A 16,747-nucleotide genomic window follows, 5' to 3' on the forward strand; every position below is an offset into this window, starting at 1 on the left:
TATGACTTTTTATGCCTTACTATACTATGACATTTTTATGACTTTATATGCCTTACTATCATATGACTTTTTATGCCTTACTATACTATGACTTTTTTATGACTTTTTATGCCTTACTATACTATGTCGTTTTTATGACTTTTTATGCCTTAGTATACTATGACTTTTTATGTCTTACTATAGTATGACTTTTTATGACTTACAATACTATGACTTTTTTATGACTTTTTATGCCTTACTATACTATGTCGTTTTTATGACTTTTTATGCCTTACTATACTATGACTTTTTATGCCTTACTATGGTATGACTTTTTATGACTTACTATAGTATGACTTTTTATGACTTACTATAGTATGACTTTTTTATGACTTTTTATGCCTTACTATACTGTGACTTACTATAGTATGACTTTTTTATGACTTTTTATGCCTTACTATACTATGACATTTTTATGCCTTATTATACTATGACTTTTTATACCTTCCTATACTATGTCGTTTTTATGAATTTTTATGCCTTACTATACTATGACTTTTTTGGACTTTTTATGCTTTACTATACTGTGACTTTTTATGACTTACTATACTGAAATTTTTATGACTTTTTATGCCTTACTATAATATGACTTTTTATACCTTACTATACTATGACTTTTTATGCCTTACTATAGTATGACTTTTTATGCTTTACTATACTATGACATTTTTATGACTTTTTATGCCTTACTATACTGTGACTTTTTATGCCTTACTATACTATGTCGTTTTTATGACGTTTTATGCCTTACTATACTATGACTTTTTATGCCTTACTATACTATGACATTTTTATGCCTTACTATACTATGACTTTTTTGGACTTTTTATGCTTTACTATACTGTGACTTTTTATGACCTACTATACTATGACATTTTTATGACTTTTTATGCATTACTATACTATGACCTTTTATGCCTTACTATACTATGACATTTTATGCCATACTATACTGTGAAATTTTTGAATCTTTATATCATCCTATAATGACGTTTTGTTTTTTTCTCTGATTCTTTCCAGGGATTTGATTTGATCTGATCCGCTGAAATTAACCTGCAACAGATCCTAAAGGAGTTTTTTTAAATCGAAAACAACTGGACTAGGTTAGAGCCCTTCCTCCAAGTGGAGCACAAAAGGGAACCAGTGACATCATCATCCTTGGGAACGCCCACAAGAGGTTAAATACCTGGGTCTCCACACCAGAAAGTGGGACCAGTCCTAGCCTGGTCAGATGCGTACACGAACTGATGAAGCCTCTTGGATGAGAGGTGAAACGTCTTCACAGACAAATAACCTAGTCCAGTTGTTTTCGATTTAAAAAAACTCCTTTAGGATACTATGACCTGGACAAATGAGAATATACACAGGCCAACCTGCAACAGAGTAGGTCACAAGTTCAGTGTAAATTACCATGGTGATTTACCCTGTTAACAAGTGAACCACCGTCGTAAGACTGAAAACCCAGAGGTAAACCTGAAGTTACCTCGATAATCTCAAATCCTGATTTGTAGTACTGGCCTCTCGTCACCTGCTGATGATGTCTTTAATGCAACTGATTCAAGGAAAATAAAGACCGGAAACTGTGAAACAGCTAGCATGGCCCCGTCCAACGGTAAAAACAGAAACTCTTCCTACCAGCACCTCTGAAGCACACTATATAACATGTGATATCTTTTTTGTTTAGTCTGTGCAAAAAATAAAACTGTTAAAACAGTGATTCATAGTTTTACATGAGATTTTGTGCCGGACAACTTCCTGGCCATTAATCACTTCCTGTAGGAAAGCATATTTATCAAAATGTTGAGCTATTCCTTGAAGGTCAGATGATATTGTGTGCATATTCCCATATTGCCAAAGAAAGTTACACTTGATTAACTTGCTACAAACTAATGGTAACACAGAAATTCTGAGGCTTTTGGTTGCTCTTGGAAGTCTTGAACCCTGGAGACGTTACCTGCTAATTCAAGTCTCAGTCAAGGGTCACCAAAATCTAAAATCATCCTCTGAAGACCATAAATATCCTCAAAGTCAAACATCAAACATATGTCTCTGTATGTCAAATAATGACACTGCACAATGCAATTTGAAATTTGTTTTTACTTAAAAAAGATCAAAATAAAGTTGTACAATTGAACCAAAATAAGACGCCATATTACACTTCAGCTCTAAAGACGGATGGCAGGACGAAAAAGCATGACCTGAAATATATCAGCTGGTTTTCTCTGCTGCAGACTTCCCTGACCAGCCGCTACGTGTGAGGGAACGAACTGGATGAGAACTGGGAATAAACGATACATTTGAACCAGCACCATCGTCGGCTGGTGTTGCTGAAGATGCGGCGTCTTGTGTCCTATTGCAGATTGTCCGTCTGTTTCCCAAAAGAGACACTGAAGAGGACACTTCTGTCAGTGAGACCGGAGCAAATACATTTCTGCTACAGTGTGTCCAGCCTCCCCGGAGGATCCACAGTGTTTTCAATAAGGAAGGGCTCTAACTCATTGTTCAACATACAAACAGTGGCTTCATCAGCTCAGGTTTGACGTCTTACTGGAAATATTATAGACACTTCAAATAAACATATAGTGAGAAATGAGAAATAACATTTTTCAACCCCCCCCAATCATCATCATCGTCGTCTCTCGACTCATGTCTCCACACATGTAATGGTCTAAAAGATCTACCCAGATAGTACTTGACTGTCGAAATTTAAAACCAGGAGACAGACAGTTTCTTTTTAATTTCTCAGTACAAAAAATAGATCAAAGAATGAAAAAAATAGTTATATTCTGACTGCAGAAACTTGATTTATAAAGCTCTACTCGTGAGCAACTCTCTGGGTGTAGGTCTGCACAGTGAGGGTTGTGGTTTAAGGATTGGGGGTGGAGCTAGTTAACATTCATTGTTGAATATATTTATTAATTTGTTATGCAACAGGTATCAGAATATTTGGGCAGTTGATACCTCTTCACATTTAAGAGTTTGAATGTTCCTATATAATACAGTTATGTATTCAACATGTAACAAATTTTAACACTGCCTTCCACATGTCTCCTCCTTCAAGTGGCATCAGCATCATCTTTTTCATTATTGCGACGAATAAAATCTTTAAAGATGATTTACAAAAAACAACTGTCTGTCTGTCCACTACAGTATCTGCTATGTACATCTGTTTAAAAAGCAAGCATGTTACACAGTCGTCCCTATGTACAGCTAGATTTTTCATCTTGTTTTTCATGGAATATACATATTTACTTATTTTCACAGCTTTCTATGTTTGCTCATATATTCAATATCAATAGATTTCATTTTTGTTATTATGAATACAAATATTTTTTTTTGTCACATCTTCACGCCACTGGGCTACAATTCCTCCAGTGTCACTTGTTGATATCTAGTGAGATTGTTGTCTCTTGAATGCTGTTTCATGTCTGTGTAGCAAATACTGTTCAGTTTGAAAACAATCTTGATTGTGGTTCAGTTTTTGCCAATTCACAGCAATCCAAAAAAAACAAAACAAAAAAAGCACAGTTTTGAGTTTCAAGTTTACAGTTTTCTGGTCTTCATCTTTATCATATATCATGATATTTTTCATTTTCTACCCCGCTGTTCCTCTTCCGTCACTGGAGTTGTAAAGGGTGAGCGGCTCCAGTGGATTCCCATGACCCTTTGACTCAAAAAGAAAAGCTTCCATGTGGCCACACTGTAAAAAAACAAAACAAAAAACTTCAGAGTGAAATCATCGAGCCCACAACAAGTCTTAACCTCCAACGGTGGGATTTGTTGTTTGCTCCTCTGGCGGTCCCGTCTCGCCCACTGGAGGTGACCCGTTGTGTGTGAATCCTGTTTCTTTGTGGTGAGTTTCTGGTTGTTGCGTGGGCGGTGCGATTAATGTTTGTTTCTGTTGTTATTGGAATAAGGCACTTGAGAGGTTTTTGGTTTTCACGGGAGCTCAGAGGAGACCAGGGCGAGGCCGGAGCTCTGGCGGAGGGGAGGCCCGGTGTGAACGGCCTTGGGACAGTCGGGCGTCAGCACCCGTCCGTTCTCCCCAACGCTGCCCGTGATGGACAGACGGGCCTTGTTCCTCATGGCTTCAGTAAATGTTAGCTGAGGAGAAAAATGAAAAGACAGGTTTGTGTTTGGAGCAGGTGAAAGTGAGAAAAAGAAAAATGTACATTTGCAGATTGGAGTTTTAGGATGTGTTCATGCTAAATGTGTTTCGACATTATCCTTAATCAAGATACATTACAAAGATTCCTATATAGGAAGTAATTAGGCAGAACCTGTTTCTGAAAGAGACCAATTATCCAGAATCATCATCACCAACATCCTAGAACAACTACTTTTCTGGGATCCTAACACCCAAGCACTGCCCAACAGACAATTTAGTACTTTCCTTTTAATGTTACCATTGCTGCAAATATATAAAGCTCTGACCATAATTTCTGTCACTTATGATAACACAGAACTCATGAATAAAATTGCTGAGTCAGGGAACCTGGAGACATTGCTAAAAGAAAAGATGTCAGGTTCAGACCACTTTTCAAACAAACCTGAGGTTCTACAAAAATAAAGTTGTAGTAAAACATAGTTTTGTTAAATCAAAAATAAATATAATGTGCGGACTTCACACTAATTTGGTTGTTTGGGGGCTAATACTAGCCACAGGGCAGCTGTGTTTGCTAATGGCTGCAGCCCAGTAAAAAAGACAAAAAAATGTAATCTGGCTGTATTATGTAGTTATATTAGTTAGACTAACTAAACTTACAAATATAAGTATAATATATTTCTGTTTTGACCAGCATTTTGTGATTACTAGCTTGTTTGAACACATTACTTCTGTCTCCAAGAAACTTAAGTGGAACTAAAACTCCAATCTGCTTCATATAAAAACAGCAAGAAAAGTCTCACAATAAAATACAATTGTACATTTAAATATATAGATATATATATATATATATGTATACAGCAGTGTAGCAACCGCAGAGTCAGAAAACACCTTTCATAGCCATTCACTACAGTATCAAGCCAGCCCCATACTACATGTAAATCCATTAGCGACAGAATTACTACACAGTGAGTGATAGTTGCAGGCAGTGGGACAGGGAAGCTGACTAAGCAACAGTCAAGCTAATGAAGAGTTCGTGCTGAAGTGCTGATGGGGGACACATAACCACGCTGGACAGATATACACCGAGTGAGAAAAGATATCTGAAAGTCTAGTGGTCAAGGACCTGGGGGAAATATCCGCAGAGAACAGCTCGCATCAATAATATCAGTTCAGCTCGGGGGATGCATCAGTTACATTTACTCTGGCCTTACAACAATGTATAGTGTTTAAATATGGCTTTGTGATACAGGGGCTTCCTGTGTGCTCGGGCTGCTTTCTCATTAAATTTGTTCTGTGGTTGTACATTAGTGGTCTGCTGTAACTGACAGACATGAGACAATAATGCCCCTGAACTACAGCATGTACTATTCAGGTCTACGTGTGTGTGTGTGTGTGTGTGTGTGTGTGTGTGTGTGTGTGTGTGTGTGTGTGTGTGTGTGTGTGTGTGTGTGCATGTGTGTGTTTGTGTGTGTGTTCAGGCCCTCACAAGGTTACACAGAACTTTTGATGAGAAAACAAGATTCGAGAGGGTAAGACTAGACACTGGATGGACGAATGTTCTGCAGTTTGATGAAATGTCCTCACAAGGGTAGACGTGTGTGTACAAGTAAGACATTGGTCCTCATTTAACATGTCTTTCCTACCTGTTAATACAGTTATGAGTCCAGTGGAAAAGAACCACAGCTTTTGTCAAATACAGAGCAGCATCTGGATTTAATAAATAAATTCCACTTGGACAAATGTGCTTTTAAGATGAGAAATGTATTCTTATGATTTCTATGCCAATTGAACTACCACAGCTGTCTTAATCTGCGTAAAACCTGCTTTTGCATTCGCACATTTTACACTCACTGACTCAAAAACATTACAATTTATAATCAAATTGCAAATTTTGATATGGGTGATCAATCATGGCATTTATTATTCATTTCCAACATTATTTAATTTATGTGAACGTCAGACATGAATATTATCTCACCACTGAGTTCAGAGTGAGTAATACATTTTTGATTTTGGCAGGAAAGCGGGTCACACAGTATGCCCGCTTGATAAATGAGGGCCAACGTCTGCAGCCACACAAGCTGCGAAGCAGTAGAGGCGACGTCTTTGTCTGAGGATGACTCATTGCTTCCTGTCACATTGAGAAAAAAAGCTCGAAACGAAGACCAGGACGTCACATGACCACAGAGTGAGCAGATAAGACAGAGAAGTGGGAAGCATTTTGCCACTGGTCACGACAGTCACTCAGCATGGCAAAGCTAGCACAGGGATATGATAGGTTTCACTTACAGTCTCTGTGCAGGGAGTTAGTGAGGGGGGGGGGGGCAAAGGCTTGGGCGGACCTTCTACGAAAACCCCAACTACATGTTATCAGCTTCCCCATCGCTGCCATACCCATTGAAAACCTCGCTAAACTCGGCTAAGTTGTGGATGCTGGGGCTGGGCCTCGGACTCTGGCTTTGGCTCTGGCTAGGCTCGGGGCTGTGGCGGGGACTGTCTGTCTGGCAGGGGTAGCAGTGGTGGGGGAGGTGGTGGTATTGAGGGTTTTGGGACTGTGACTGGGACTGGGTCTCCACCTTCATTCTCTTGGCCTCGTTGCGTGACTTGTAGCAGAATTCGATGAGGGCCACCAGCATGGCCAGGCCCAGGCCCCCGACGAGGATGTAGAAGACCCCCGCCACGTTGCTCAGGCTGAGGGCCTGGGACGACTTGTCCTGTAGCCGACGTGGAGAGGAACAAACACAATAAGTCAACGCTAGTTTTAGCAGAGGCAGCAGTAAAGTGCAGACAATCACTAAACATTTACACACAAATAACACAGGTCAATATGGAAAAAGTTCACATCAACTTCACATCATGCATGCACACGCACACACACAAACACACACACACACACACACACACACACACACAACTGATCACAGTCACACAGCACTTCACTTTTCACTACTCTAACTGTAACCTCTCTACTGGTGCACAGCTGTATGAAGCCATGCTAATAAAAAACAATCTCCTGCTATCTTCTTATCCTGCGTAGAGTCTTTCAGAAAGAAATCAGTTACCGCTCCGTATTAAAGGGTCAGTTCAAATAAACTACAAAAAAGCAAAGTTTCCCACTTCAGCCCAGTGCAGCTAGACATGCAGACAGTTTTGGTTTTATTTACCCAGGTTTTGCAATATGCACCAGTAATGGAGGTAATTACATCTGTGGTCCAGAAACAATGTCCCACTTACTGTGAATAATCCACTAAGCAGACTGCGCTTCCTTCTAATGACACCACAACTATACAAGCTGATTTAGTGTCTGACGGTGAGAGACAGGTCTAAAAAAAATACTTAACAATATCAATTTGAGACACGTCACACTGTGAGATGAATACGTGGTGAATCGTTGTGCTACAGTGGAAGTAGAAAAAAGTATGAAAATGCAGCAAAAATAATAAACAAGCTTTGGCCTCGTTTTGCCTCCTTCATTTTTGTGTGTGTTTTTTTTTCTCCTAAACTTTTTTCAGAAATGGTGCTAATGAAACGATGTGCCGAAAAGCGTATTCTGTGTTACTTCATTACCCAAAGCCACACTGACACTGTTCCTTAAAGAAGAGACGCAGCGGCTGACATTTAAAGCAGGTAATTAAAACTGTCTGCACAGGTAGTTACAACCAAAGGTAAATGAAGAAACGTGGGTTTTTTTTTTTATTTTGGAGGAACTGGCCCTTTAATTCTCCTCCATATTTCGACAGACTGCTCTGCCTCTCACTTCTGACATTCACCTTTTAACCTCCTTTTATTTAAATGTATGCGGATGATCTCTCTGAGCTCTGGCTCTTGCTCCTCCCCGCCATTTATCTCCCTCCGATAGATCACCTACATCCTCGAGGGGCATTCAACTTATTACCTCGACACAAACGACTGTCTGTCATGCTTAGTCTCATTTGCAGGTGATAGCGTGTGTGTCCTGTGCTTAAGGATCTGATTAAGAGGACATGACTGATGTGGACGGTACATGCTGCTGTGTTTAAAAAATGTGGCAGCTCTCTCTCCATGCTCCAGTGCATCGACAGTGTATCAGTCTTCAGTCAGTGCGCTGCTACAGCTCGAGGCATACAGTAAAAACTGACATCTAGTGTGACATACAGTAACGTATGAACATGCCCTGGGACCATCTGAGGTGACAACCAGTGTGAGTGTGAGCCTTCATCTGCAGTTGCAACACATAGCTTAGCTGCTGTAAAACTGTTAGCGCTGCGCCATGCCTTGTTTCTGTCATGCTGTATCCCTCAGGCTACGCCTTAAGTCTCTACCTGCATGTCTCTCACTCGCTCTTTCTCAGAGTATTATGTGTGTGCGTCATATCAGCCAGCCTGCTGTAATAACAGAACAGTACTGCCAGCGTTATAGAAGTGTGCATAGAGACAAAGAGAGGAGGGGAGGCTCCCGGGCTGGTGGAGACTGACCTTACTTCCCGAGTCCTTGGGTCCACACTCCCCTTTATCGTACCACCATTTGTTTTTCAGTTTGTCTAAGACTCCTGCTTCACTCAGTTTCAATACGGCAAGGTTTACAGGCGTTCTTCAAATCACGGGGGACGGGGAAGGGTGGGGTGGGGAAAATAACATAAATAACATCATAGGACATGTTATTTTATGTTATTCAATCAGAAGAAGCCCAACAAGAGCAACTCAGTACTCTTCACAAAGTGACGAAGCCGGGAAGGGGCCCCACTTATGCTACATGTCTCTTTGCTCATTGGTCAAGATAGTTGTTTTCTGGGGTGGGGGGTGGGTTTGGGTTTATTGGGAGATGTTAAGGGGAAAGGGCAGAGCTAACAGACATATATGCATGGGGCCCCCGGCTGCATCGCTTTTCTGGAACAGGCACATACTGCCGGGACCTTTATTTCAACAAGAACGAAGGCTAGTACTGTCGACCCAGAACTATTGGCTCAGAGGATGCACTTCCTGCTCAGCAGTAGACCTAAGCACCCAAGCTGGCACTGCTATCATGTTTATTTCAAATAGGCACTAATGACGCCGAAGGCCAAACTTTCAGATCATCTTTCAGTCACTACCATCGCTACATGAGCAGCACAGCAAATATTTTTGCTTCGACAGTACTCGCTCTCCTCTCAGGATTTAAAAAGAAAAAACACGCCATTTTTCTATCCAGCTGCGTCCCGTCACGAGCATCGTCCCGGCAGATGCCCCTGTTACCAGCAAAACACATTTCTCTGTTACCCGCATTAAGGTCACATGGGCATAGCGACATAGTGGCTAACCTTCTCGCCACCGCCTCCGCTGCCACACTCTCCTTTGTCGTACCACCACTTGTTTTTCAATTTGTCCAACAGGCCTTGCTCATTGAGTTTTAACACTGCCAGGTTAACTGCACTTCTTGAAAACGATAAAACATATTTGGTGAGAGGGGTGAGTATGCTGTCCAATTTGGGAGGGAAAGGAAGAGAAGGGGGGGGAGGGAAGGGAGGAGTAGCAGTAAGAGAGGGACAAGGGTGGAAAAGTGCATTAATGCTCTAAACTGTTACATCCCATCCCAGGACCCAAATACACACTGAACACAAACCTCTCTCCTTTCATGTGCGGTCCTGAGTACAAGTCATCTCATATAACATTAGTGTTATACATGTTAATAAGTTTACACAAGTGTTTGCCTGTTGTTAAGGGTCAATACTTAATGTCAGTTAGTGTTGTCTACAGTGTTAAAACATCTCATCTCGCATGGTTTTAGTGTTAGCATTAGCTTATACTAGATAGCTAGCTGGAGCTGATAAATTCTGCAAGCGACATTTGTTACTTTAACCGAGGAAATACACAGTTATGGATCCACCACTGCAAATATTGTGCAGATTTTGATTTAAATAAGTGCCGTTCGTTTAAAACGGTGCTTCCCAACTTGGAAGTGAGATCCAAGCTGGTTGCAAGATAGGAAAGAAGAAGAAGAAAAATGTATTTCTGCTTCATAGATCATGTTTATTTTTCAGATTTATTCAGCTACACTAGCGGCGTGGCTCTATAAAAAAAAGGCAATGTCAGCAAATATTAAGTGAATTGCTTCGCCACTCGCAGTCCCCAGAGGAGGCAGTGAAAAGACAACCTGATGGATCAGCTAAATCTACAACAAATGGTTTCTAGACAATGAATCCGACTGACTTTGGTGAATGTAGATACATTTACCTCTAACGCCACCAGCTGGTCAAATTACTACGCGTTTTTATAGGAAGACAATACGTTGAATTTATTTTAATGTGGCATTTATTAAATTATAACTGAATATTTTTGTATCCTAAAAGGGATTTAAAAAATGGGCTGAATACTTAATTAATTAAATAAACGTTTTTTACTTCTTTTGGCATAAAAAGTGAGCAATTTAAATATTAAATGTTGGCAATCAGCACCGTCAGTCCCAAAATACCGACCTCAGCCAGCGCTTTAAAAAACAGACACCTCCAAATAATTTGGACCTGGTTTACACATGTATATAGTGTATGTATGTCAGCCAATTCAAAGCTCACAGGATTTCTGAGCGTTAAGCTGTTCTGGAAAATCATGATTGACTTGCATAAAATGTCTATGAAAAGCTGTTTAAAATACGTGTGCATCATAATTTCATGGGTTCTTTTGAAGGCTGCTGTAGTGATGTCTGACGATAGTGGAGAGAGAGAGATTTGCCTCAGCGTGCATTTTGATCCTTTTAATTTATTTGTATCATTATGAAAAATAATAATAATAAAAAAAAGAACAGTCAGTAATGGAGATGGATCAGAGACACAAAGCAACACAGCTGATATTTCAGTTTAAGCCGATGATGTTGTTTTGCGGAGCCATGTGAAAAACAACAGCCTTGACCAACCGCGCTGCCTTCTCGTGGTGTTTCCTCGCTGGTGTGTTTCCTCGCTGATATCTGGACAAGTGACTGACAGAAGATGATAATCCCCAAAATACAACAAGATGGAGGCCCGGAGGAAGGGACTACCGTGATCTGTCAGGGACTCTTCCTGGTCAAAGCAGTGGCTGAAAACTGGCACCAGCTTGGCTGCAAAACAAACCAGTAGCTGCTCTGCTCGACTTCAGGCTCGGCATGTGCAGAGGAATTTACAGAAAACAACTAACAGGGGTTGATTAAGTGGCTGTGAGGAGTTGGCTGCTTTTGGAACAAATTACTTTCCTGGTACCTATTTACAAAGGAAAAAAAAAGCATTAATGTTTGTCTATTGCTTCCAATGCATTCTCTAATTACAAATAATCAATGCTACAGCGCAGTTGCTATGTGATGAGCAACAGTGTTGTGCAGGAAGAAAAGAAAGTTCAAGCGATCATGGAGCTGTTATCTACCGGACTGCACATACATACGCACATCTGTGCAGTTTTGGCCTTTGGTATATTTATCCATTCCCTTCAGTGAGACCTTGCCGGCAGGCTTTGATCGATGAGTGCGCGGACTGAAAGTGCAGCTCCCCACAGTAATGACACTGTATTCTCTGGCAGGTCTGTAAATTCCACTATGTGCGGGAGGCAGTGACAGAGTCTGGCAGAGTTACCCAGGGCTGAGCGTTCAGATGGCTCCCAAAACACTACTTCAGTCACTTGGTTGAAAAGAAAGAACCAGTCAACTGTGAAGGAAAGCTGGAGTAGCATTAGGTAAATATCACAAACTAATTACATTTGTATATAAAAATGCAGATGATCTCAAACTGCTTTTTCTTTTCCTTTTTTTTCCTAAATAAGACATTTTCAGAGGAGTTAATTTTACCAGCGCCTCGAGCATGCCATTCCAACATCTTTGCTCAAACAGCAAGCACAAGCACAAAGATTTACCTGGTGTGTAGAGCTGTAAAGAAACAACAAATGAAATAAAAACCACCCCTGCGTCAACACAGTGACCCCCACATGCATGCAACAAACACGGATGTCAAAAACAAAAAAAACAAAGCCACTACTTCTGCCCTACAACAAAACAAGTAAAATGCCCCACCCGCCCACACCAAGCAGTAAGTGGAGACAGATAGAGATAGAAAAGGCGGCACACCAGGGAAGGTGGAATACCATAACAACACGTAGAACATATTGTTACACTATTCCACCCACCTTAACTGTGAACCCTTGGGTGTGGCTACTCCGTAGCCTTTGGAGTCCAAGTTGCCTCCCACTTTCATTGTGTCGCACGGCTTGCGCTGCTCTGTGTACTCATTCATAGTGGACTCCAAGAGGAAGGCGTATTTCCCTTTGGACTTGCGGACCCGAGCCACGCCCTCGGCCGTGGTCTTGGTGAAGACTGTGGGCTCGGCCGACTTCATGTATCCCCACATCTTCTCGTAGACGGCGATCTTTGAACGCTGTGGGGTTTTGAAGGGGGTTGGAGGTTCAAAAGTAGATGTGGTGTGAGAGATGAGGGGGAAAAAGCATATCCGCATACAACACCAGGTAGAGACAACATGGAGCATCAGTTCATTTTACCATGGTCTTACCAAAGCCAAGGAACAATATGAGCAATTATATGTATATTAACTGTCTCTATAACTTACCTTGTCTGGTGGGGTAGCTGAACTTCTACATGTTGGGTATTCTAGATCTTAAAGGGTAAAGTTCACCCAAATTACACAAACAAGTTTTCTCACATACCCCTTAGGGTATCTAGCCATGAAGATACTTTTGGTTTTATTTGTCCAGGTTTTGCCATATCAGTATCTGAAATGTCTCCACCCTTATAAAACAGAAACCTGGGCAATGTAAATGCAATTTGGGTGAACGGACCCAGATACTCCACCCAAAACCTTTTGAGTAAGAAACAAACACTTGCGCCCTATAGGCTTGAAAGGTGGCTGTTAAAAGTTTGTATCTTGCTCCTCCGCAAAGAAGAAGAGCGAATGGTCAGTTTGAATTCATCTCGGTTATATTGGATTCAAATGGTGGAAAGAAATATTCACAGAAACTTATCAAACCACTCCTGCAGCTGGATCCACTCCCCCATTTTCTACTGTATTCTAGAGAACCTAATGTACGAGTGTATATATATATATGTATATATATATATATATATATATATATGTATATGTGTATACAGGTGGAGGGTGGTGATGTGATGTGAAACTAACTGACATGAATTCAAGCTGCCCACAGAATTTCAAAGAACTTACCACCTTTCAAGTCTGCAGGGGGTAGAGTTCTGCACAGACCTGAAACCAGGTCATACCTGTGTCTTCCCCCTACCTGTTCTGAGAGTAGAACATTAACCCCAGCAACACCCACTCACCCTGAAGAACTCTTTGGTCGAGCCAGAGTCCAAAGTGCCGTAGGCGATGTCGGTCTGCTTGGCCAGGTCCTCCGCGCTCTCGATGGGGGAGACCATCCTCTCCACAGTGAGGAAGGCAGCCAGGTTAGCCGTGTAGGACGAGATGATGATGAGAGTAAAGAACCACCACACTCCTCCCACGATTCGTCCCGATAACGATCTTGGAGAGGGGGAGGAGGGAGGTGGAAGGGAGAGGAGAATGTAGAGGACGGACGAGTAAAGGAAAGGGAAGGAACCAAAAGGAAGGAAGTGCCAGAAAGTAGAGGAAAATGGTCATTGGGGTTGTGTACAAGGTCAAATTAGGAAAAAGAGGAGAGGAGAGTGGGGTAAAGACAAAAACAGAGAAAACAGTCAGTGTTGGAAAAAGTAGACAGAATGGAAAGTGACTGAGTAAAGCATGGAGAGGCTGTCCACAAATGCTGATCTGCCACCACAAGGTGGAGCTCTGACAACACTCAACCCCAGCAGAGCTTTATTTACCCTTCATTAGTGCAGATTGCCTCATAAAAAATAAAAAAAATCCTACATGCTTGTGTTGACCAGCTAAGCTACAGAAAAAGGTACACCACTTCTGTCCCATTCTTGCCAACCCCCCTACCCCTTCTCTCTTTTTGTTTATTGGTTGGATGAAAAGAGCTGCAGGTCCCCGCGGCCGGCGTAGCGAGGGCACTGTTCTTTTCTTGTTTGTTCGCTCGGGGGAGACAGATAGCTCGCTGCTCAGGAGCAGCGGAAGGTCGTGAGGAGAATCTTAAACCATAAATGCTGCATTGAGGAGAACAAACAAGATCTCCCCTCGGTGCAAATCAAACAGCAGAGGATACAAAACCCTCAGGCCTCCTTGTCAGATGGAGAGAGAGACAGAGAGAGAGAGAGAGAGAGAGATGGGGATGTGTGGAGGGGAGCAGAGAGGCATCTGCAACAGTCAGTGTTTTCCTGGCTGGTATTTCCAGTGTCTCATTGCAATCTGGCCGTACTCCATTGTTCCAAATACACACAGGGTACTCTGTTCTCAGTGTCCTGTAATGTGCAATGCATGTGCACGGTTTACGGAAAAGGGCAGTAGCATCCTTCCTCTCAATCGACTCCACATATGATGCAGCCCCAGCGCTCAGACACCTGAAGGAACCGTGATTACCTGCACCTCTGCAGAACATTTTTGAAGAAACATTTAGCGTACTTCTTCTGCATTTTAACAAATCACAGGGTTCTGCCAGCACAGTTCTTACACAGAACCCGTCACCCTAACCAAAGAATCGCTGAGGAAACCTTTGTTTTCTCGGTCTGTGCTGATGAAAGTGCCTGTGGCGGCTGAGGCAACTTCCAATAGAGAGGAGCTGCAGTAGTGCATGTCTCCTCCACACACACAGCGAGCTTTGCCCATGAAATAGACTTACTTGACGTATTAGCTCTGGATTTGAATACAAATGACTTCCCTCTCTTTCTCTCCCTGCACTCCATTTTCCCTCTCCTTGAGACGATTGAGAGTATTTCTGTGGCTTTTGAGCACAGAGAATTTAACTGTAAAATAATGACTAAAGAGGTGGAGGGGTGTGCACGATAAGATGCGAGGATGGGGCCCATCCCCTCTCTCCTCTTTGCCTGGCTTATTTCCTTTTCCTACCTGCCGAAATCCCTTCTGTCTCTCTATCAGACCGTCTGCATCTTTCCCTTTCAGTCTTTTTTTTTTCTTTCCTTTTTCTATGGGAGCAGCAGTGGATTGTGGGGAGTGTAATAATGGGACCAGAGGAGGAGTGTCTCTTTGCCATCCTTCCAACCCCTCTGAGCTGTGTGTTTCCTGGCTGATACCACTGACTCTGATCCACAGTGACACACTGCTGTGTCTTGATGAGCCTGCAGTAAACAGAGGGGATGGGGGGAGGGAGGGAGGGAGGGAGGGTGGGTGGGTGAGTGGGGGGTGAGATAGGCTTAGCAGTAGGAGTTTGTGTAATTTTCAGACCACATCAATATCTCCAGTGTGTTTTTCTTTCTTTATTAACCTTGAATTGATGATGGCAACGTGCAACGCTAATGGATTCCACATGGCATAATAACAATACAGGAAGGGAGACTCACTGCGGGTTAATCATTTGACTTCTAGGTAGTAAATATGGTTGAATTTCATCCACCGCTGATTGGATGTGTGATGTCATTTATTTGAGATTTATTTTAGATTAATAATTGAGATTATTTTACTAATTTCAGGGTGAAAATTGTGTCTGTTGCCTCTTTGTTTGAAGGGAGGATTCAATAATGTGTGGCTTCAGCCCGCTCCTGTGGGTCGGGAGGAAATCTTTATCTGTATTTTGTAGATTTATGAATACTTGAGTTTGCTTCCGTTAAATTTCATGGCAGCATCATAAAATAAAGTTAAATAAATAAATAAATAAATACATTTTCAATTGCCCCCATATAAAAATGAGCTGTGGGCACCTACTGATCTCCCAACTGTCTCTGCCTTGTGTAGGTATTAGTTAGTGATTAGAAATACGTTTGCTGTAGCTTGATTAAGCACGGATTTATTGAGGAACATGCAGCACGTAAGTCCAATATAAACTGAGATAATAAAGTCTTTAATCCAGGGCTTCAAAGTTATGTAATAAAACAGTGGCTGTAGTGAGTATTTACAGCAGCGGGACGGTGTATGAGGAATTGACTCAAAATAAACTACAGTGCGCATGAGGCTGATTGATGTATTTTTTAATAGTTTGAGCAGAAAGGAACGAGCTCTGTCAGGCTCTGGATACACACACAACTCTTGATGCTGAGACCAGTTCATTGATGGTTTTTCTAGAATTTGAGGACAATAAACTGAATATTACAAGAATTAGCCTTTACTTTGTACTTCAGTGGTCCGTGCAGTATTACCAATCAATTAATAACTGCCACACAGTGAATCTGAAACCACCCTGAGGGTCTGGAGGAAAACAGTTAGCAGCTTTCGTTGTTTTATGCCCAAAAACTATCATCATTTTACAGACACTTTGCAGTAAAATGCACTGACTCATTATATATATGCAGAAGTTTTATAAGTATAGTGCAACTTAATAGTTAGAAAATCCTCAAAAATGAACTTTAAGGAGAAAAGTTCTGGAGAGGTTAAGGTCAGTAAATGTTTTTAAGTCTGAGGACTGTTGAATCATCATTTGCATTTTTACTAATATATGTGCTCATCCAAGTGTGGTCCTTACCAGTGTTTCTGCACAATATAAAACTCTGCTAAAAAGAAAAAAGAAAAAGAAAAAAGAGGAAGAAAATCGAAAATGTTTCACTGCAGGACTTGACTGTAATGATGTATGA

At 41.5% G+C, this 16,747-nt stretch overlaps 1 protein-coding gene across 3 annotated transcripts in view; it reads right to left on the minus strand.

Annotated features, from left to right (window-relative positions):
• Positions 1–2,116: 2,116 nt before the first annotated feature.
• The window catches only part of gria4b (glutamate receptor, ionotropic, AMPA 4b), a 106,644-nt gene continuing 92,013 nt past the window's right edge, over positions 2,117–16,747 (minus strand). Inside the window, exons 12-16 of one of the 3 annotated variants that reach the window (XM_056397624.1) lie at positions 13,412–13,610; positions 12,247–12,494; positions 8,602–8,716; positions 6,724–6,861; positions 2,117–4,143 (exon numbers count right to left, since the gene is read on the minus strand). In XM_056397624.1, coding sequence (XP_056253599.1) covers positions 3,979–4,143; positions 6,724–6,861; positions 8,602–8,716; positions 12,247–12,494; positions 13,412–13,610 — 865 coding nt within the window. In that variant the 3' untranslated portion in view covers positions 2,117–3,978. Of the gene's footprint in view, positions 4,144–6,723; positions 6,862–8,601; positions 8,717–9,422; positions 9,580–12,246; positions 12,495–13,411; positions 13,611–16,747 lie in introns of all 3 variants that reach the window. The other 2 variants (XM_056397623.1, XM_056397622.1) reach the window with 2 other exon arrangements.

This window comes from Seriola aureovittata, chromosome 15, assembly GCF_021018895.1.
Source record: "Seriola aureovittata isolate HTS-2021-v1 ecotype China chromosome 15, ASM2101889v1, whole genome shotgun sequence".
In the NCBI taxonomy this organism is placed as follows: Eukaryota; Metazoa; Chordata; class Actinopteri; order Carangiformes; family Carangidae; genus Seriola; species Seriola aureovittata.